The sequence below is a fragment of the Prionailurus viverrinus genome, chromosome A1 (assembly GCF_022837055.1).
Source record: "Prionailurus viverrinus isolate Anna chromosome A1, UM_Priviv_1.0, whole genome shotgun sequence".
Taxonomy (NCBI): Eukaryota; Metazoa; Chordata; class Mammalia; order Carnivora; family Felidae; genus Prionailurus; species Prionailurus viverrinus.
In genome coordinates, this window is record NC_062561.1 from 239,942,674 (window position 1) to 239,965,425 (window position 22,752).

The following is a 22,752-nucleotide window of genomic DNA, read 5'->3' on the forward strand; positions in this document are numbered from 1 at the left end:
TGCGCACGCTCGGAAGGCTGCGGGGCCGCGGGGCCGGGCGTCAGCAGGGGCGCGGCTGCGGGGCCGCTCCAGCGCCCTCCACGCGCGCCCCTGGCCACCGCATCCGTCTTCCCTCGCTCCGTTTTTTTTTTTTTTTTTAAGAGAGAATGGAAAGGAATTTTGAAAACGAAAAAAGGGGGCGAAAGACGAAGGAGATGCAGGAGATAGAAGGCACACGTGGCCACAAAGAGACTATGACATAGTCAAATTTTATTAATGGCTCGCCCATATGCATTCGGAGGATAATTAACTATGCACAGGTGAAATTAGCTGATAGGAGTGGCTGTCTTGAGCAAATCGAATGAGCTCCGATTATATCAATAGTTTTCAACCAGTGTCCCTGGTTATCAAACCATCAAATAAATTTGTCCACTCTCTTCCTTTGGGGGGAAAAACTTTAATTATCCAGCCCTGGCGTATGGCAGGTCATTAATAAAACCTGTTATCAGGCTGCAGGTTCCCGAGTTTTACTGTTACCCATCTTTTATCTAAATAAACATTTGGGAAATGTCCTTAAAATTATTATAGATACTTTGCCCCTGCCCCACAATAGGAATTTCTAAATGGGAGCCGGCTGCATTTGACTGCACAACGCACGGGTCCCACCTGCCCACGGCCCCCGGGACCGGGACCCAGAGCCGGGCTGCACCCGTATTGATGGATCTGGCGACCGTGCAAATGCAGATAAGGGAACCGCTTCTCCTTAATGTATATTTACGCAGCCTTTATGTTATGCATGCGTTCTGTATTTTCATGCCACATATATCAATGACAGATGGAAGAACCGACCGGCCCGTGTAACACGGAAGGGGTCCCCTGGTCCTGCCTCCAAAGGTGCACGTCTACACAGTGTTCTTTTATTTAAAAAAAAAAAAAATCCTTTAAGAAGTCTTTTTTTATTCATCTCCAATAAAGTGATGGTCGCTCTAGAGAGGCCGTTCCCACTCATCTATTCCCATCACTAGGCACAGAGTGTGTCACAGCTGTGACAGGGCTTTGCCCTTGGGCCCTGGGCGTTCCAGAGGGGACTGACAGCCCAGACTAGGCCAGGAAGCAGGCACACCGCGCCCACAGCACCCCCCCCCCCCCCCCCGCCCTGGCCCGGCACTCAGTTCCTAGTTCATGTCCACAGCAGCCACGGGGTTCCGCCACGAGTGAGTGCGGGCACCCCACTCCCTGTGCCACGTGCAAAGATTTTACAGCACCTGTGGCCTGTCCAGCACATTGGCTGGGGACCGAGAAGCACAGGCCACATGAATCAAATGGTAAGAAGAGCGTGGCCCCCAGCGGGGGTGGAGGTTTGGGGTGACCAACCGCTTGACAGACCAGAGCAGTGGGCTCCGTGCAGGCCCGGGAAGGACGGGCACCTGCAGTGGCCGTGGTGACGCCTCCGCTTTTTCCGTCCGGCCCGGGGCTGCGTGCGGGGAACTCAGCTGTTGGGTTCCATCCTTCCCGCTGGTGCTCAGACTGTAAAGCGTCCAAATAAATGTCCTAGAACCAAAAAGGTTCAGTCAGGACACGCGCGATAGGCAGAGTTTACAGCGCATGCTTCAGAGTAATTTTCAGTTTTTCACCCCACCCTGGTAGGAAAGCTCCTCAAAAGTCCAAGCTGTCTCCCAGAGTTACTTCTTTCTTGCCGCTGGAAAGGCCCCTGTCGTGGAATGTTTGCCGGCCTCGAAGGGCGGGGTAGATGTGGTCTCAGGATCTGAAGCACCCGGACCTCTGTGGGCCGAGCTCTCCCCGGAGCCCCGGCCGCCCCGTCGTGGCCCCCTGAGCCCGGGCCTCGGCCGCCGCGGCGCCCTGTCTTGAGAGAGGCCCGCAGAGCCGGGAGGCGGCTGCATCCGGAACCCCAAGGTGGAGCCTGGGGCCGGCCCCACACGGGACGTGAGGAGAACGGAGGCAGGGCCCCGTATCCTGATGTAAACCGCTCTTCCGTGGGAAGTGCTGGACCAGAGAAGTTCATTTTCCTCCCCTTGATCCTGACCTCAAACCCTGCCCAGCTCAACCCTGAATATACCTAATTACCCAGCAGAGAGCCCCTGCTTCTCTGGGTTCTGGAGGCCGGGAGTCCCGGACCCAGGGGTCAGGATCCGATGCTGTTGCCGGCTACACAGCAGCCATGCTTAAACGTTTTCCTGCAAAACCTCGGGCTCACATCCCCCAGACGGAGAGAGAGGCATTTAGGGGGGTGGGGGCTCGGGTGGCGTCCGCAGATCATTTCAGACCCGTTTTGCTTGATTACAGCCTGATTTTCCTCCCCGAGGTTCTGGGGCTCCACCTCCAGCGTGACCCCCACCAGCCGCCTTCGCCCACCTCCCAGTGAGCAGACACTTCGCAGTAGGAACTGAACAGGAAAGCCCTGCTGAGGGCCCCCTGGGCATTCCCCCCTCCCCCTAGCCTTCCAGACCGTCTTGCTGCCCCTGGGCAGGTCTGGGTGGGGTGGGAGGAGTCAGGCAGGCAGGTGATCGAAGCCCTGGGGTCTGGGGGTGGAGTCAGGCAGAAGGTCAGCAGAGCCTGCACCCCGAGGTGCCCCGAGCCCCGAGAGGGGAGTCAGTGAGGCTGGGAAGCACAGCGTGCACCTGCCGAGGGGCTCCAGGATGGGGGAGGGTCGGCAGGCCCCTCCCCCGCCCCGCCCCCCCCCCCCCCGCAGGCGGGGTCAGGCGTGTGCAGAGTGAGGAGGAGGGGTCTCCAGCAGGATGAAATTCGGACCAGTCCTGACCCCCCCCTTTCGCCCCCTCCCCCGCCACCCCGGGAGACCCTCACCCAGACCCTCGCGCAGGGCCCATGAGCTCCACACCCAAACCACAAGGGTCACGAGGGTGCCTGCCTGCCTCGCCGGGAAATAGTCTGCTGTAGGTCCCATTTACTCCCCCGGCTCGGGGTTGGTCTGAAGCCACTTGAGTCTGAAGCATCTGCAGCTCCCGGGTCTAGACCGGCACCATCAATATGGCAGCGGGAGCCCACGCGCCCTGGACCCTTTGAAACGCACCTGGTCCGAACCCAGAGGTGCCGCTCCAACCTCAGGCAGGAAAGAACTGAAGTAAACTCTCTCAGCAGTGGGTGTCCAGTCAGTATGTGCCGAATACTTTGGACGCACTGGGTGATATAAAATGTATTATACAATGACTTCGCCCGTTTCTTCTGGCTCAAGTTGCACACCATGTTTCCCCTGGACTGCGGTGGGCGTCTACACCCTGGGACACAGGACACCTCCCACTCAGCGAGCAGAGGAACCAGAGCCCAGTCACCAGGGCGAAACCGCCGTGGGGAACCTAGCCCAGGACTCGGTGGGCAAACCAGGAAAACTGCACACTTCCCAACATGGTACCCAAATGAGGGGGAAGGGGAAAGTGGGGTCGATAGAAACAGACGCAGAGAGACTGAGAAGTTGCACAAAACTCATCAGGGGGGTCAGCAAGGCTTTCTCAGGCTCCTTACTCCCTTCCCCTTAGTCTGTGTCCCTAGAGGAGGACGCCAGTGGGAGGGGGAGCACACAGGTTTATGCAAATTTATCTTCCCATAATTCCCTAGGAGGCCTGGGGGCAGCTGCAGGCCACAGGTGATCTCCCATCACTGCACTCAGGACAGGGGACAGGGGAGGGCACAGGAGATCTCTATCACTGCACTCAGGACAGGGGACAGGGGACAGGGGGAGGGCACAGGAGATCTCCATCACTGCACTCAGGACTGGGGACAGAGGGAGGGCACAGGCGACCTCCCATCACTGCACTCAGGACCGGGGACAGAGGGAGGGCACAGGCGATCTCCCAACACTGCACTCAGGTCTGGCACGTGATCTATCCCAGAAGCCCAGAATGTGTGAGCACTTCCGACATCCCCAAACAGAAATAACCCTCTGGCCCGGCCCTGTGGATGTGGCTCCTTTTGGTTAGAGGCCACTCCTTCTAGAATTCCGTCTCCCTCGTAACACTTCCTTTTTAATCAATTTGACAAAATTACGGCAGCTTGTGAATGCAGAGTCTACACATTTTGCTCCGGGCTCTACCTGCTATAACCTGGGCACTTACATGTTTACACTTAAGGTCTTGGCTATGTTCTGAGGCCAATCATTTTGTATTTTGCAATTATTTTGCTCTGCTCACTGCATGCTGTCTTTGGTGGTTATATAATTAAAGGGCAGAGATTTTTTTTTTCCCTTGGCTGCACAAGGTGAAAAATGTTAGCTATTTTCACACTTCAGAGAGCCAGCTGCTACAAGCATTAAAAATTACTTAAAACATAAAATTTATGGCATTGTGATCACAATGGATTGTGTCGTTGTAAATGAATTTCACTGTAAATTGCCATTTTAAATTAAAATATAGCTTATTAGGAATGGCAGGAGAGTAATACAGAAGGAAGTAAGGTTTTATATAATTGTCCCCAAAAGCCTGTCCCTCCAATAAGTGATGGCAAAGGATACGCCAGGAGCAGCTACTGCCTCTCGGCTGAACCAGGTTTGCTGTTGGACGCTGGGGCTCGCGGATTTCTCTTCCCCTCCCCCAACTCCGCTCCCCTCCCAGCCCAGGATTTATTGAGGGTCTACGATGTGCCTCGCTCTGAGGCAGGCAGTGGACCTACAAAAATGAGTAAGACACAACAAGGGGTCTAAAGGAGGGCCGAACACCACATGGCAGACGGCGGGGGAGGGGTGGTGATGGTGGTGCATCTGGGGCTTTCTTTGAGCAACGGAGAAGGAGCTAGCACACTCGAGGATACACACACGAGACGGCCACCTGATTGACCTACAGCAGCAGGTGTCTAAACCAACTGGAACTCAGAATCTTGGCAGTAGGAGGGGTTGGCACGAGGTCAAACACCCTTCTCTCAAGCACTTACGGAAAATGGTTGCCTACTTGGCAACCAAGTGCCCTACTTGGACACTTCCAGTTGTGGGGAACTTGCCACTTTGTAAAACATCCCCTTTCGTTTGGGGACACATTCAAGTCTCCTCCCAGCTAAAGAGCCTGAACATCAAGTCTCCAATTTGCATCCTTCCCCCTGGACATCTCTGGATGAGTTCCAAGCAAAGCTCCAGAATGGATGAGGCACGTCCCACAGGGTCAGCGCAGCCAGAAGGCGTGGGCACAGGGGCAGGGGACCCAGCAGGACCGGCTCCTGCGCCAGTGATGGGGTGAGGCCGACCCGACGGAGGGCCTTCACGAAAGGGGCTTCGTTAGAGAGGCCCTGCAGCCTTCCTGGAGGTCTACGAGCAGTGGACGGAACAAGTGCTGGAAGCATCCGGTAACATTCATCCACTCTCGTCTTGGGTGGAGGCCTCAGAAGCCATCCAATCCACCGTGGCAGGCTAACAGCTCCGACCCGACTCCTGCCGAGAGACCGCATGAATGCTCACACCCCCAGTGACGTCCCACCAGAATCCGAGCAAGGCTCGCCAGCCACCTGGAGCTCTCTTCGTCCGAAACAGCCCCAGCATCGTGTCCTCCCTTGATGGAGTCTCCTGTTCCTTCCATACCCTCTCGCACCCTGGTCCGGGTGCCTCATCACACATCAGTACGGAAACCTAGATGTAAGTAATCGAGGGGGAAATGCTCATTAACTTATCCCCACGTTCCCCGGACATCTAGTTAGTAACCAATCAATGTCAGACGTCGTGTGAGGCATCCAGGGTGCAGAGAAAAGCATGTGGTTCTGGTCCAAAGGAAGCCTCGCCTGGCTGAGCTGAACGGACAGACGAGCAAAGGTACGCACGTAGATAGGAGCATAGAAGCCGCGACCCAGGTCTGCACAGGGGCAGTGGGTCCACAGTGTAGACACCATTCCAGCCTAAGGGAAGATGCTCCAAAAGCCGTGATAGGCAAATGGACCCTGAGAAGTAGTCTTGAAAGATGTGTAGGGCTTGACCGACAAGACAGGAGCAGGAAAATCTCTAGAGGTAGAGGGAGAGGTGGGACTTCTGTCCCGAGAGAGAGGTTAGAAATACAGGAGACAAGGAGGAGTATGTGTGAGGAAAGGAGATGCCAGCCTTAAACACATTCTGGAATTCTTTCTCTGAACTCAGAAGAAAGGTTGCAAACAGATGGAAAACAATTTGGGTGCATTTAGCACATCTGGGGGGATTAAGGGAGTCCCATTTTGATACCCTTAATTTTTCCTGGGGGGAAAAAAATGTTTCTCTAAGACACAGAAGTACTGAGGTAGAGGGTTCGGGAAGAACACTCACAATATCTAGCACATTCTTGAAATACTCCTCTCTTTTCATTCTTTACCCACAGATGATGCAAGTGGGATACATCAAGGAGTTCAGAGTGTAAGGTCTCTGGGGTGCACCGTATGAGGGAAGAAGGAAAAAGAGATACCAAGCAACACTGGGGGGCTGAACGATGGAACAGCAACGGTGAACGTGGAGACCGAGAAAACCACCTCCAGGAGGGCAACTCGGGCTTTCACCTCTTTACTCACATTTGTCTGAAAACATTTCTTACCCTTAAGATGAAACTTGAAAACTTCTTGAAAAGTTGTTTTTCTGGGTATACAAGAAAAGGCGACAATTATTTAGTGTCCGCACTTTGAAGATGTAGTTCCATTGTCTCCTGGCTTCCATATTTACTGTGGAGAAGTCAGGTGTAGGCCTCACTCTTTGGTTTATAGAAGGTCAATTATGATAGGTCAATAGATCTCGAAAGTATTTGTCGTTGAAGATCTACTTGTCTTCAAATGTCACTGTATTACATTTACCTGCAGGGTTCTTTTTAGATACTTTGCTTTGAATTTGTGCTTCCTGTGCTAAGGATTCATGATTTTCACCAAGTTTAGATAATTCTCCTCTATTAACCCTCTGCATACTGACTCTCCCTCATCCTGTCGGTGATCAATGATCTACTTTGTGAACTCCAACTAGGTAACATATTAGGCCTTCTTACCCCAGCTTCAACATCTGCCAAACTCTGTTCCACATCTTTTTATTTATTTGACTCTGTTGGATTCTAGGTAATTTTTTCAGATTTGTCTTCTACTATTTCTTTATCTGTGTCTTCTCTGCTACTTAATTCACCTATCAAGGTTTTATATCTGCCGTTACATTTCAATGTTTATAGAAGTATATATGGCTGTTTTGTTTCCAGTACACTTGTCGCTTTTAGTTTTTGTCCATAAAAATAAGCTTCATGCTATGTTTTATCTTATAGCAGCTTTACTGAAAAATAATTGACCTATGATAAACTGTATGTATTTAAGTGTACGATTTGCATGGTTTGACAGAAGAATGGGACCGTGAAACCATTATCACAATCAAGATGATGACATATCCTCGGTTTGTGTGTGCCTTCACTTACTGATGGACGTTTGGTGTGTTTCCAGTTCGGTCTACACAGATAAAGTTGTTCAGAATACTTACATACAAGTTTTTGTACGGACTTATGCTCTCGTTTCTCTGGGATAAATACCTAGAAATGAAATGATTGGATAATTTGGTGGGTATATGTTTAACTTCTTAATAAACTTCCACGGTCTTCCGGAATGGCTTCCTTGGTGACTTCTATCAAGTCTTTAAGAAAGAAATTACGCTATTTCTACACAAATTCTTTCAGAAAATTGAAGAGGAGAAAATTTTTCCCCAGCTCATCTCAGAGGCTTGTCATTACAAGCCATTACATATCCTAAAATCACACAAAGCCTTACGAGAAAACTACAGAAAAAGGTTTCTCATGAACCTGGATGTAAAACTTCTAAACAAAATTTTAGCAAGTTAACCTCAGCAATATATAAAAGAGATAAAATTTCATGATGACCAAGTTCACGTCAGTATCACAAGATCGGTCTCCCATTAGAAATGCACCTAAGTCACCATATTAACAACAAAGAGAAACCACAGAAGTTCAACATATCAATTTTTAGGGACCCAATTCAATCCATAGTAGGATACCACTAGTTGAGAATTTTATTTTCTTGGGTGCCAAATATTTTTGTCTTTCTATAAATATTCTTGAGCGGTGTTCAAGACGAAGTTAAGTTGACACAGACTGATCCTTTTGGGTTCCGTGTTTAGGAAGAGTGAGGCAGGACCTGTGCCGTGCGTCGAGGGTCTGTTATTCCCGGCTACCAAGGAAACACTCCTCCCTGCGCTCTGCTTGATGCCCCATGGACCAGGAGCCAGGAGTTTCCTCTCTGCCCGGCGGGAACGGGCAGTCTCCCTGGCCCTGCAGCATGTCGGACACTTTACGTCGGATCCCCTCGGAAGTTCTTCCTCTGGCCTCACGCGGTCTCCTCATGCCCACGAGCTGATCAGCTCTCTGCTGGACACCAGTGCCGACTGGAGACGACCTGCAGGCTCGGTGCTTGCGCCCGCGTGGACACTCAGCTCCGTGCCTCCCGCCAGCCGCCCGTGGAGCCCCCTCCCCGCATCTCGGCTTGGAAGCCGTCTCAGGGTGGTAAGCTGGAGGGGTCTGTCTTCCCTCCCCGACGTCCAGTGCCCCGTACACCATTGCTCTGTGTACACGGTCGGGTTTTGTTGTTTCCATCTTAACCTCCTTCTTGTTACTCTGTGTTGGCCAGAATCAGTAATCTCTGTTTAGTGATTTTAAATATCGTTTTTGTGGTGACTTTTTGTTTTTCACATCTGCAAATCGTCTTTTATTTACAACACTTGATGTTAGCCAAAAGGCCGAGAAGCGATTGTCTTTGATTTACGTAAACATGTCACACCCACGCGTTCTCTCGATAATTCAGTATCTGTACCCTGCTTCTCTAATTCTGCTTCTCCATGCTGGCGATGCCTCTGTTATGTGCTTCCTTTCTATCGTGAGCTCATGACAGACAGAATTTTCCTGGGAGGCATGAGCTGAAGGTACGTTCCTCGGGAGTATTTCCCTTTGTTTGTACCAGGCTCCTGGGGGTGCTAACAGCCCACGACCGCTTCAAGTTCCAAGCTTGCAATTTTTAAAACACACATGTATAAGAATTCAAGTCACAAACTCGCATGAGTATTAGCATCTGGTTTAAAATTCCAACAGTGTCCTGGGACGCCTGGGTGGCTCAGTCGGTTGAGTGTCCGACTTCGGCTCAGGTCATGGTCTCACACTGTGTGAGTTCGAGCCCCACATCGGGCTCTGTGCTAACAGCTCGGAGCCTGGAGCCTGTTTCAGATTCTGTGTCTCCCTCCCTCTCTGCCCCTCCCCCACCCGTGCTCTGTCTCTCTCTCAAAAATAAACAGTTAAAAATAAATAAATAAATAAAATTCCAAGGGTGTCTTGCTTCCCCAACATCAAGGTCAAGTCTGCAAATTGCCTCGTGGGACAACTTTTTCATCGGGTTCTCCCCGTTACTGGGGTGTAACCTTCCAGGCTCTCACTCCTGGCCTCTCACGCCACACGGCCATCAAAACGGAAGTTCCAGACCATGTAAGACACACGGATGCCTCAGGGTGGCCGCTAAGTCAGAGCAGCTTACCTCTCCGAGGACTGATTCGTCCTGCATTTGGCTGCTGAGGATTTTCCTTCTTTTCTCACCAGTCTTATACGTCGGCTGTTTGCAGATTAGTTGGCTGGAAGCAGGAAAGTGTATCAATTTACGTCGTCTTTCAGACTGTCCCAAGTAGGACGTCTACTACTTGGTCTTCACAGGTGACCCAGAACAGCCTGCCTGCCCTTGAACTCCGGTCTCTCTCCGTCTTACGCTCCTTCTTTAGGAGCAGCATGCCAGCGAGCACCAACACGTTTCAGTCAGTGGTCTTCACCAGAGAATTAACTACTGTGGCCACTCGGCCGCTGGATGCCACCGTTTGCAGCCGTGGCTACCGCACCCTTTGACCCCTCTGAACATCTCAACAGCTGAAGCACATGGAGTTTCCCAGAAGCACGTCAAGACCCACTTGTTCGGTGGAACAAGTGCATGTTGCGACATCCGCGCACTCTCCCTCCAAAGGAAGCGAGAGGTTCATTTCCAGCTGCACGGGACTCGCTGGTGTAGAACCAGTCCTTCTTCGGGGTTTTCTGTTGCTAAGTCATTACTGCAGTTATGCTGTTAAAAGGCTTTTTGGAATTCTGCCTGGTACGTCTCCTAGTAAATAGAATAAGTAGACAAAAGTGGCTAGAGGCACGCTGACACAACATTCCTTCTGACTCTGGGTGTGACATCCGGTGCCAGTTTTCCCGGTTATCTTTGGAAATCTTCTGTCTTCCCTGCAGAGCAACGACAAGGACCTCTGTTCCCGGTTTATCTGGCAGTGACATGGACGTGGCCAGTGTGGCCGTCGTGCGCCTCAGCGGAGGAGCCAGGTTGGCGGAATGAAGAAAGGACAGCAGACAAACTGCTCCGCAAAGGCGCTGGATGACCGGGGGTCGCCTCCCCGGGACAGGGGACGTCCACCCTAGTGCACTTGCCTGGGCTCTCACAGGCTCCTCGAGGGGCCAGAAGGTCCTCCGGTTGGGGCCGCCAGAGTGAACCCCGGGGGACACCGGGGCTGCCGTCACCACTGTGGCACACGAGCAAGACGAGTTCTGGACTGACTCCTGTGTTACTCGCCTGACGCTCCTAGGGGCATTGTCAGTAGGTGGGAGTCTTGAGCTGTCCCTGAGCTGTCCCTGAGAGTGAGGACTGGAAGGGGGAGGCTCTTCCCTCTCCCTCGTCTGGGGGCCCCTCACGCCTGCTGCAGAGGACAAAGGGCTTTGACCGGCAGGTCCTCACCAGGCTTTTGGCAGAGGAGACCGTGAGCCGGGTGCGCGGCCGCCCCCGCCGCCCCGCTGTCCTCTGCCGACCCTCCGGTGCCCCGGCCCCCCGCCTGCCCGGATGCAGCCGCCCCTGTGTGGGGCTCAGAGACGGCAGGGCTGGACCTGACGAGCACGGATGGATGACGCAACTCCACCTGACTCGGCCCTCCCTCCCTCCCTCCCTCCAGACGCGCATCGGCCTGTGCAGAGAAGCTGCCGAGTGCGTAACGGCCCTCCGAGGAAGATGGGGAGCCGCGGTTATATTAGAACAACAAACAACAGGAGACGAACCTACCAAGTGCCTCGAGCCTTTTGCTGACCTTGGATTTCATGCCTGAAGGACTCGGCCGAAACCACACGCCCAGCTCATCTGCCAGCGCCGTGTTTCATCCGCCAGCCGGCGAGGACCTGGGCAGAACCCAGCCGGGCCTTCACGGCTCACTTCCCCACTGGCAGAAAGTTCTGGTTGCCCTTCGGCCATGAGAGACACCAGGTTAGCCTGGCCCTTTAGATCCCTGCCCAACTCCATACTCTGGCACACCGCACACGCACACAGCACGCCTCGCACACACAAGCCACACAGACTGCACGGACACACAGCGTGCACATAACACACAACAGGTGGACGCATGACACACACAACCCATATGTGTAACACATGCGGAATATGCACACGCGCTATCCACACGGAGATGTGATGAGACACACGACTGACATGCGCGCCACCCAGAAAGGCATGACACGCACAGTTTCCCTGAAACGCCCCACACACGCGCAGGCACATACACACGCACACACGCACACACATGCACACATGCACACGCACATGCACGCACATACACACACACGTGCACGCACATGCGTGCATATACACCCGCACGCACACATGCACACATGCACGCACACACATGCACACACACGCATGCACACATGCACACACACACATGCGCACGTGCATTCACACGTAACCAAGAAACTGAGCCACGGGCATTAGCCCTCAAATGTTTGTCTTCCAAAATGATTTCCCACGAGTTCTCTTAATGTAACATATCATTCTCTTGGTAAAGAGAAGAAAATAATGTCACCAGCGGTTAGGTGCCCCCCCTGAGGCAGGAGAAAGGGTGCTGGGCCCCCTGTGTGGACAGCAGGTGCCTAGAGCAAGGGGCCTGTGGCCAGTCCGCTGCCCCCAGCGTGCTGGGCACGCCCCTGCCACCCTGCGCACCCAGACAGGGGTGCCATAGCACAGGGCGTGGGGCCCTGGGACCAGCACACAGCCCCCGGAGATGCCTCCTTCCCCTTCCAGCACACGGCACTGGTCACGCCCCCCAGACTGCCTGTCACCTTTGCCAGCTTCCCTCCCGCACCCTGCACCGGAGAGAGCCCCCCCTTTCACGTGAGAGGTTCCGGCCTGTGAGGGGCTGGTCCCCACGTCCGAGTCTGCAGACCCGGCAGGACGGGCGACCCGGAGTGAGTGTTCCCCAGCTGCCCGGGCACAGCCCACGCTGCCGGCCAGGTTTAAACCACACCCGCTGTGCTCTGACCTCCCATTTACAATCAGCCGCGAGGGAAGAAAGGACATTCGCGGCAACACCAGGGTAAGTCAAAGGTGCCGCTAGCGCGTCTCTAGTCCTTCCGCAGCTTCTGCAGAGTCGCGCTCGGTCAGGCCAGGCCGGCTTGTGTCGGGGCCGCGGGGCCTCCGGCCGCCTGCCGCAGGGGCGTCTCCCTGTGGTGCCACCCCGGGGGCGCTGGCTTAGGGAGTGGCCCCCGGCTTCTCCCAGCACGTGGCCGCCCTTGGCTGAGGCGCAGCCCGTGGCCTCCCGCGTGCACTGACCCCACCGGCAGCGGCCCCGGACCTCGCTGCCCGCATCCCAGGGCTCCACGGGGCCCCGCGGCGAAAACCAGTGTTTCCAGCCTCTGTGTTCCGAAGCTCCCAGGGGACCTTCCTTTGCAGTGTCCTCATTTACACGCCCGTAACAGCTGAGCAACATTTGGCTTTGCAGACGCACGGCCTGGAGTGAGAGAGTGAGCATTTCTCCGGACAGCTCGGAATCGGGGAGTCTGTTCTGCACGGCACACCATGGGGTGTAAACGGGGGCCACCTGCATCGTTTCCCATCGACAGCGAGGACCATGCAGAGGAAACCTGCTAAGACTGTTCGCAAACACGTAGATAGAGTGTGCATCCCCGATCACCGATTAAGCAAGCTCAAGGACCATCGATGCCTGTCACTTCCCTGGGAAACTCTGGAGAGATCCACGGGAAGGAAATCTTTCTTACTGGCCATCTTATCAACACGGGCCCAGTCAAACTGCACAACGCGGAATGTGCTGGAACCCACTTGCACGTGCCTGGGAAAGGGGCCTGTGTGAGAAACAGGATGTCCTGTTTTTCTAGAAACGGCTGGCCTCACTTAGCGCCTGGCCTTCGCTTCTGGCTGGCAACAGAGGGGGCTCCGCCTGGTTCACTTTATTTCTGCAGACTTGGGGGGCGGGTATTTGGGGGTTCGTGTGCAGGTGTCTCCAAGACCACTGTCTTTGTGGAATTTATACATCAAACAAACGCCATGCACCTGCCAGCTGAGCTAAAACAGCAGAAAATTGGCAGAGCCCTGGACGTACTTTCCTACTCTCCTCTACCCGCCTGTGTGGGCATGCGTCTCCAAACCTAAATCGTTTCATTTTGAGTCAGCGAGTAGCAAGCAGGCATCCCGCCGTCCATGGCCAGGCTGCAGCTCCTTGCAAGACAAGGTACAGAGAAGGGCAGCTGACCACCTGGGTCCACGTGCCCCGGCGTGGCTTCCCTGAGGGCTGGTCAGAGCAGGTCCCGAGAGCACGAGGCAGAGACAGGACCTATGGGCACTGAACTCTCACAAGCTGGGGTGCTTTCTCTCAGAAAGCAAACAAAAACCTCCCTTTTGGAATTGGTACAGAAACACACAAGAATGTGCACCTGCTTCTAGGCTCTTAAAGGGACCCACGACAGTGAGAGGGTCCTGTCTCCACAGCAGTGGAGTGCACAGATCTGTGCAGTGTGGTTTGTACAAGCACGGGGTTCGAGTGCATCCTGTTTACTGTTGTGAGGTCAGGACCCAGTCCACACGAACTGTGGTGATTCGATGACGCTCATCAAGGCCCCAGAGGAGGCGCGGCTCCCGTGGCCAAGCCACGCTTCGCGGGGAGAGCCAGGACGCGGCTCCCGGAGCAGCACGCGTCGAAACGGAACAGGGCTCGCGTGGAAGGGTTCCCAGGCCAGAAACACTCGCCTGTCTCCGTGAGCAACATTGCCCCTGCTTGGTCCAACTCACGACCAGAGTGTGCGAAGCATTCGAGGGGTCCGGCGTGCTCAGAGTAAAAAGCCACAGGAAGGCGGGTCCCGCTGCCCCTGCTGAGGGCGAGTCAGGGGATCTTAACCGAAGGGGCCCCACAGGGCTCCCCAGAGGGGGCTGCTTTGTCTGTAACCCTCTGGAGAAGGACACAGCCAGGTCCCTAAATCGTGGGCACAGCCCCACTCATGGTCTCCCTCACCTCTGAGCATCAGAGTGCAGCTGGGGGCTCCCTGCCCCTCCCCGGCTGCTGTGTGGACAGGAGAGGGCCTTTGTTTTCCCCCCGCATTGGTCAGCATTCCACTTTCCCAAGCCTCCGACACACCTTCGGGATCAAAGAAATCTGATGTCAATCAGCCCGTCATCCAGTCCCGCGGATTTGATGTGCTTTTAGATCCCGTATCAGCCTCTGGATTCGGGCTTCTCACTCGGTTCCACGCTGCAGAGCTCAGAGCCACGATGCCGGCTTGCCTCACCCAGGAGAGCCCAGAGCGTGGCAGTGGGAATAAGCACATCCGTGCACTCCCGAGGGGCGTGAGCCCGCCCTGCCGCACAAGCGTCTCGGAGTGGCCGTGGATGCTTTTAGCTGCGAGCCGGTGGTGGGACCCCGTGGCAGATACTAATAGCAACAGACTATTTTCATTTCTCAAGCCCATTTCAAATTAATAAGAATGTCCCTCTTCTGTTTTTCATCCACAAAGAGACTCCCTTTGCATATTCATTTAATGTTAAATTGATGGATTAAATTATACCAAGCTCAAAATCAATCCCGCACATATCCATTAGAATGGACTGAATCCCCCCGTGGGGACAGAGCACAGAAAACGCATTCAGAGACACTGATAAGTCCAGGCCCATTATATGTCATTTTAAACAAAGAGCAAAAAAAAGCCCTTTGGAGACGCTCTATCAGCTATTAAACAGAGACACCGCATGCACAGGGAGATTGATGGTTAGCATTTCCATCCTCCAAATGGTTCTCCCCGGGCTGATGATTACAGGGAACTGCTTCTCCGTGTCTCTGTCACAGTTCACAGGCAAACAGACGCCTGAGTGCTGAGCTCTGCCTTTGTCTTCCCAAGGCGCAGTCAGCTAACAGGTGCCAGGCGGGGACCTCCCACTCTGCACCCGCTTAGCAAGGAGATACACACGGCGTGTGGGAGAATCTTGTCTTTCCATCTCGGGAGGCACCGCGCAGAACGTGCGGATCAGCGGCCGCCTGCCCCGACGGCCCAGGACGGGCGTGCTCAGGCTGCGGGCAGAGCGAGGGGGCCACGGTCAGTGTCACGGCGGTGGGGGGGGGTGGCTCTCGGGACTTCAGAGTCCGGAGGGACACCCCCGCTTCTATTCGGAGACACTGATTCTGAGTCTAGCTCTAGCGGTGAAAACACTCCGGCATCTCGTCACCTCGTCCTCGTTCCCCATTTGGAATCCGCCACCGTCGTCTTCCCAGACTCTCCCGCCCGCAGCTGAACACAACGCGAGAGAGCCAGTCAGGACTGGGACGCATCACGGTGGCGTGGAGGAGGCAAAGGAAACCAGGACGTCTCCGTCTCCCCCATGCTTTCCACGCGGCCCCCACCAGATTCCGGTGCCTCTCCACAAACACAGGGTTTTCGCCATCGGGTGATGCCACTGATTGGCCGCAAGCAATGCTCTCCATCAGGAGAAGTCAATATATCTAGAATAAGGTATATTTTTTAAAACATCACTGGGACTTTTAGTCCCAAGTGAGATGTAGTAAATATCAGCAGGGTGGGGCGCCTGGGGGCTCAGTCAGTTAAGCACCTGACTTCTGCTCAGGTCATGATCCGACGGTTTGTGAGTTCAGGCCCTGCGTCAGGCTCTGTGCTGATAGCTCAGGGCCTGGAGCCTGCTTCAGATTCTGTGTCTCTTTCTCTGTCTCTGTCTCTCTCTCTGCCCCTCATCTGCTCGAACTCTGTCTCTCTCTCAAAAATAAGTAAAAACACTAAAAAAAAATTTTTTTTGATATAAGCAGGGTAGATATCACTATAAATCTAGAAGGAAAAAAAACTGGACTAAATGACAAAAGTCAGATTAAAGATTTTAGAGAGCAGTAGAAGCACTTAGAAGCAGATGAACTAGAACTTCAGTGCTAGGCCAGACAGGTAAAATGAAATTCCCTGTATCTGCACAGCACTTAGGAGAAAAAGTCGCAGTGAAGTGGGGGCACTGCAGCTAACGTGGCAGCTCTCCTTTTTAAAATGTTCCCCAGATTTCGAGATCCAAGGAATCTAGATGACACAAGGAGCACTGAGTGGCTGTCCCGACATGTCCAAGCCCATTTCCAGTTAATTCCCAGCTGGATGGATGCAATCAGCCTTTACCCTATTTGCCTAATATGAAAGCGGATGAACCGCCTGCAGGAGAAGTAACATCCAATTTAGACTTGGTAGTTCTTTTCACCATGTGGTCCAGCACACAATCAAATTTTGTGACAAATGTAGAGAAGCAGAAAAAAATAATAAAAAATTAATAGATATAATAAAAAATAGAAACATATTTACAGATTATTCAGATTTGGAAGTTATTAAACAAAAACTTAAAAATAACTCCAAGGGCGCCTGGGTGGCTCAGTCGGTTGAGTGTCCGACTTCAGCTCAGGTCACGATCTCGTGGTTCGTGAGTTTGAGCCCCACACCGGGCTCTGTGCTGACAGCTCAATCTGGGGCCTGCTTCGGATTCTGTGTCTCCCTCTCTCTCTGCCCCTCCCCTGCTCCCTCTCTCTCTCTCTGTCTCTCTCTCAAAAATAAACATTAAAAATTTTTTTTAAATAACTCTAATAAATATAATAAAGCAAACAGCCAAATAGATAATATGAGTTAGATACAGGATATTTCAACAGAAAATAGGAATCTATACAAAAGTATCTAGTTGGCATTGTACAAATGAAAACTGAAATATCTGAATTTAAGAATTAATTAGGAGGGCTTGATGATAGACTGAATATAGTTAAATACACAATTAATTTAATTAAAAGACAGGTCAATAAAAAATACCATAACTTAAACTCGAGACAAGAAATAACGAAAAGAACAGAGTATAAAGGACAGTAAAGTGTGTTAAAATGGCTACTTATCAAGTAATCCCAATTCACATGGAGAAAGGGACAGAATGGAATTGTATTTAAAGGTACAGTGGTTGAGATTTTTTCAAAACGAATGATACCAACATACAGATACAAGAAATCCCATGAACATAAATATAATAAGTAAAAAGAAACCCTGGGTGCCTGGCTGGGTGAGCTGGTGGAACATGCAAGCTTGATCCTGGGGTTGTAAGTTCGAGCCCCACGTTTGGGTGTAGAGATCATTTAAAGATAAAAATCTTAAAAAAAGAGAGAGAAAGAAAAGAAAAAGAGAAAATCAAATCTGGACACATTACAGTCAAACTATTGAAAAACACTATATATTAACTAATTTGGATGTAAGTTTTAACAAATAAAATTTTAAAAAACTGTTGAAAACCAAATACAAAGGAAAAAAATCTAAAAATCAGCCAGAGAAAACTGACACGGTACTTTCAAAGAAGAAAAATAAGACCAATGAATGACTTTTCACCCCAAACTATGGAAGTCACGAGACAATGGAATGCCATCTATTTAAGTCCTGAATGGAAACAAGAAAAATGACCTATAATTCCATACCCAACAAAATATTCTTTAAATAGTGGAGGCAAAATAAATATGTGGTCATACAAAAAATTTCAGAAAACTCATCTCCTACAGACGTGTATTACAAAGCATAATAAAGCAAAATTGGGGGCTGAAGGAAAGGCAAGGATTCTGAAAATACAGGAAGCAATGAAGAGCACCAGAAAGGGTAAATTTCAGGGTAGGAATCGATCGTTTACAGCAACAACAGTAAAGACATTGTGCAGTGTTTCTAACAAAGGAGGAAGTAAAATGCAACGCCAATGGCGAAAGAGCAAGAGGGGAAACATGATAGAGATCTTTCGTGAGATTCCTCAATTGCTGAGAAACCTGTACAAGTACTAATTTACGGTAACCTTTTCTAAATCAACTATACATATTTTAAACCATTGGGAAATGAAAATTACATAACCATAAAGTCAGTAGAGGAGGGGAGGGAAAGGAAGTAATAAAATACTTGCTTCATACAAAAGCAGGAAAGAAGGAACAAAGAATAGACAGCATGAACAGCAAGCAAATCACAAAATAGTAGACAAACCACCCAACTACGAATGTAGTTAAATTAAATATGAATGGACTAAATATTTCAATTATGACAAAGTTTGTCAAACTGATTTTAAAAAACTTAATGCTTTTATTTATTTTTGAGACAGAGAGAGAGACAGAGCATGAACAGGAGAGGGGCAGAGAGAGAGAGAGGGAGACAGAGGATCCCAAGCAGGCTCCAGGCTCCGAGCTGTCAGCACGGAGCCCGATGTGGAACTTGAACTCACGAACCGCAAGATCATGACCTGAGCTAAAGTCGGCCGCTTAATCGACTTTAAGCGAGCCACCCAGGCGTCCCTATCAGACTGTTCTTTTTAAAAGAAAAAAATCCCAATATGTGCTCTTTATAAGGGACATATCGTAAATACAATAACATAGATGGGTTGAAGTAAAACTCTGGGGAATAAGAAACACTAAAAAAAGGAAAGGCACAGAGACTATATTAGTATACGATTAAAATATGATCTAAGGTAAAAGTTATTGTTAGAAGTAAAGGGAGAGGGGCACCTGGGTGCCTCAGTCAGTTGAGCGTCCAACTTTGGCTCCGGTCATGATCCTGTAGTCTGTGAGTCTGAGCCCTGTGTCAGGCTTTGTGCTGACCGCTCAGAGCCCAGAGCCTGCTTCCGATTCTGTGTTTCCCTCTCTCTCTGCCCCTCCCCTGCTCGCTCTCTCTCTCTCTCTCTCTCTTTAAAAAACTGAGTAAACATTTAAAAAAACTTAGGAGAAAGTAAAAGGAGATATTTCATAATAATAAATGAGGATCTAACAGGAAGATATTAAAAAAAACCTTAACGTGTATGCATAGATTAAAATATGAAAAGAAAATATACAAATAAAGAAATAGACCAATCTACAATCATGGGTAGAAGTTTTAAGGCATATGTCTCAATAATGTATTGGAAAAAAAGACCAAAAATCAGTGAAAGTGCAGATTATAAATACACAACTAACCAAGAACACAGCACAGACATATATTGAACATTTTACCCAATGACTTCAGAATATAGATTTTGTAAGCAGTGTAAATGGGACAATTGCTCAGACTGACCACATCTCGCCATTAGGTAAGTCTCAAGCTGTATTTACAAACTGAATGCACACAGAGTATGTTCTCTGCTTGGTATAAGTAAATCAGGAATCCTAACAGTAACATACGGGTCAAAAGAGAAATCACGATGAAAATTAGAACATCTTTTCAATTGAAAGATAATTTTAAAAAGACACATTGGCATTTGAGATGCAGCGAAAATACTACCTAAAAAATGTATTTAAGTTTTAAATACATGTATTGAAAAATAGGAAAGAATAAGAATCCATTATCTAAGATTCTTCCTAATAAAACTAGGGAAAAACCTGAAAAATAACCCTAAGAAAATAATAGAAGAAAGCAAATAATAAAATGAGTAGTACAGATCAATGACCCAGAAAACAGATATGCAACAAGAAAAAATAAAAGTCAAAAATTGATTCTATAAAAAGATTTACAAAATTAATAAAACTTATAAAGAGTGGACAAGAAAGAAGAAATCACAAATTAGAAAGCTTGAAAGGGGAAAAAACTGTATCACTATGGACCCTACAGACTTTAAGAAGTTAGCATAAAGATATTATGAACAAGTTTCGACCACTAATTTTGCAGCTTAGAAGTAAATAGATTGCTTCAAATCACTAACCAAAAGAGACAGACAACATAGAAAATACCAAAAAACTTCTATCTGGGGCGCCTGGGTGGCGCAGTCGGTTAAGCATCTGACTTCAGCCAGGTCACGATCTCGCGGTCCGTGAGTTCGAGCCCCGCGTCGGGCTCTGGGCTGATGGCTCAGAGCCTGGAGCCTGTTTCCGATTCTGTGTCTCCCTCTCTCTCTGCCCCTCCCCTGTTCATGCTCTGTCTCTCTCTGTCCCAAAAATAAATAAACGTTGAAAAAAAAATTAAAAAAAAAACAAAAAACTTCTATCTATCAAAGGCGTTAAACAGTTATTTTTCTTTAACAGAATTACTCCAGATCCAGATAACGTCACTGGTAAATTCCTCCAAACAATCTGGAGAGAAATAATAACATAATATACAAACTTCTGCAGAGAATACAGACAGACAAAAACATTTCCAACCCATTTTATGAAGCCGGGACAATCTGAATACCATACCCTGACAAAGAATAATACAAGAAAAGGAAACCTAAAAGACCAGTATGCCTCATAAACAAGTTATTAGCAAATCAAATCCAGCAAAGTACGAAGCATATACCAAGAAGGATCGATTTAACAGCAACATTGAATGTTAACACACCATGATCAAGAGGTTACTAGAAATGTAAGATGTTTAACATTGAAGATTCAACTAACTTGATTCACCATATTAGCACACTAGAAAAGAAAAAAACAGATTATCGTTTTGCTAAGAAAATAAAAGGCATTTGACAAAATTCTCCTTGAGTTCAGAAACAAGGCAAAGACATTTATCCTCAACACTTGTATTCAACATTATGTATTATTGTTCAAACAACCACTAGAAATTATAGGTGAACTTAGGATACAAGGTCAAAATACAGAATCAACTGTGTTTTTATATGCTAGCAGCAATTAGAAAATAAAATTTTTAAATTTCCATTTATAATAGCATCAAAAATCCCCAAAATACTAGGAATGTGTCTATTTTATTTTATTTTATTTTATTTTATTTTATTTTATTTTTTTAACGTTTATTCATCTTTGAGGGACAGAGAGAGACAGAGCATGGGCGGGGAAGGGGCAGAGAGAGGGAGACACAGAACCCGAAGCAGGCTCCAGGCTCTGAGCTGTCAGCACAGAGCCCGACGCGGGGCTTGAACTCACGGACCACGAGATCATGACCTGAGCCGAAGTCGGAGACTCAACCAACTGAGCCACCCAGGCACTCCGGTATGTGTCTTTTTTAATGTGCAGAACTTCCACATTGTAAACTATAAAACATTTCTGAGACAAATTCAAGGAGACTCAAACAAATGGAGAGATAAGGAATATTTTAGATGGGAAATTTAACATAACGAAGATGTGATTCTCCCCAAATATATCCATATTTTAAATACAACCCTTTCGGGGGTGCCTTGCCGGCTCTATCAGTTAAGCATCTGACTCTTGATCTCAGCGCAGATCTTGATCTCAGGGTCGTGAGTTCAAGCCCCACATTGGGCTCCATGCTGGGCATGAAGCCTACTTAAAAACAAAAAGATACATACATACATACATACATACATACATACCCTCTTAAAATTCCAGCAGTCTTCTTTGTAGAAATTGACTGGCTAATTACAAAACTTATATTTAAAAGGGCAAAGAACTTAGAGGAGACAAAGTACTGAAAAAGACCGGAGTCCCAGGACTGCACTGCCTGCCTTCAAGACTTACCGAAGCCCACGGTAATCAAGGAAGTGTGGTGCGGGCACAGAATAGCAAGTAGTTGAAGGAAGCTGGGGAAAGACACAGAAATAGCCCTACATTTCCTTGTACATTTGAGTTTTGACAAAGGACCAAAGCAATCTCACGGGGAAATAAAAGACTTTTCAACACATGGTTCAGGAACAATTGTATATCCACACACACACAAAACGAACCCAGCCTGGCCTCACAGCACACACAGAAATTAACTCAAGGTGCATCACAGACCTAAATGTAAAAGTGAAAGCCATAAAGCCTCTAGAAGACAGCATGGAATGCCTTCACATCCTGGGGACAGGCAAAGTACAGGAAGCAATAACCATTAAAAATGGATAGTTAGATGTAATCCAAACCTCAACTTTCAAATGAAGAGTCAACCTGTATTTTGGGAGGAAATGTTCACTACGTATATCTGACGATGAGTCGACATTCAGAATGTATAAAGAACAAACAGCATCTGCAGCTTGTAAACAAAGACCACAATGAACATGGCACCCAGTTAAACATCTGCATCACTGAAGCGTATATGAACGGATAACAAGTCAGTGTCATTACTCATCAAGGAGGTGCAAATTCAAACCACAACCAGTCCCCCTTTGGAATGGCTAAAACAAAAAGTCCAACAATACCGAACATTCGTGAGGTTGGAGAGCAAAGGAATTGGCAGGAAAGTAGACTCGTACAATCGTTTTGGAAATGTCAGACCACATCTTATAAAAAAAACCGACAACGACCCTGTGACCCTGGAACGCACTCGGAGGTATTCACCAAAGAACAGTGACAGCACATATCCACAAAAGGATGTGTCCACGAGTGTTTGCGGTAGCTTCACTCATGAGGGCAACAAGTTACACGTAGCCTCGGTGTCCAGCAACGGGAGAATGGATCAACAGATTAATACACTAGGACAAGAAATACTACCGGGCAACAAAAGTAATGAGTCACCAACAGACACAACCCCACAGATGCACATCAGACACGTGACCTCAAATGACAGTGGCCAAACACAAAAAGCACACGCCAAAGGACGCTATCTAAGTCGATCTGCAGCACAACTTGAACCATCCTATAGAGAAAACAAACCCCAACAC

At 49.4% G+C, this 22,752-nt stretch overlaps 1 protein-coding gene across 7 annotated transcripts in view; it reads right to left on the minus strand.

Annotated features, from left to right (window-relative positions):
- Positions 1-269: 269 nt before the first annotated feature.
- The window catches only part of LOC125146793 (uncharacterized), a 37,227-nt gene continuing 14,744 nt past the window's right edge, over positions 270-22,752 (minus strand). For 4 of the 7 annotated variants that reach the window (XR_007144900.1, XR_007144901.1, XR_007144898.1 and 1 more), the window contains 2 exons: positions 3,029-3,135; positions 270-1,530 (listed from right to left, as the gene is read on the minus strand). Coding sequence is in view for 3 of the 7 variants with exons in the window: in XM_047823656.1 (XP_047679612.1) it covers positions 1,236-1,530; positions 3,029-3,135 (402 nt within the window). In the remaining 4 variants the exon portion in view is untranslated. Of the gene's footprint in view, positions 1,531-3,028; positions 3,136-5,442; positions 5,564-6,390; positions 7,446-22,752 lie in introns of those variants that run through there. The other 3 variants (XM_047823641.1, XM_047823649.1, XR_007144899.1) reach the window with 3 other exon arrangements.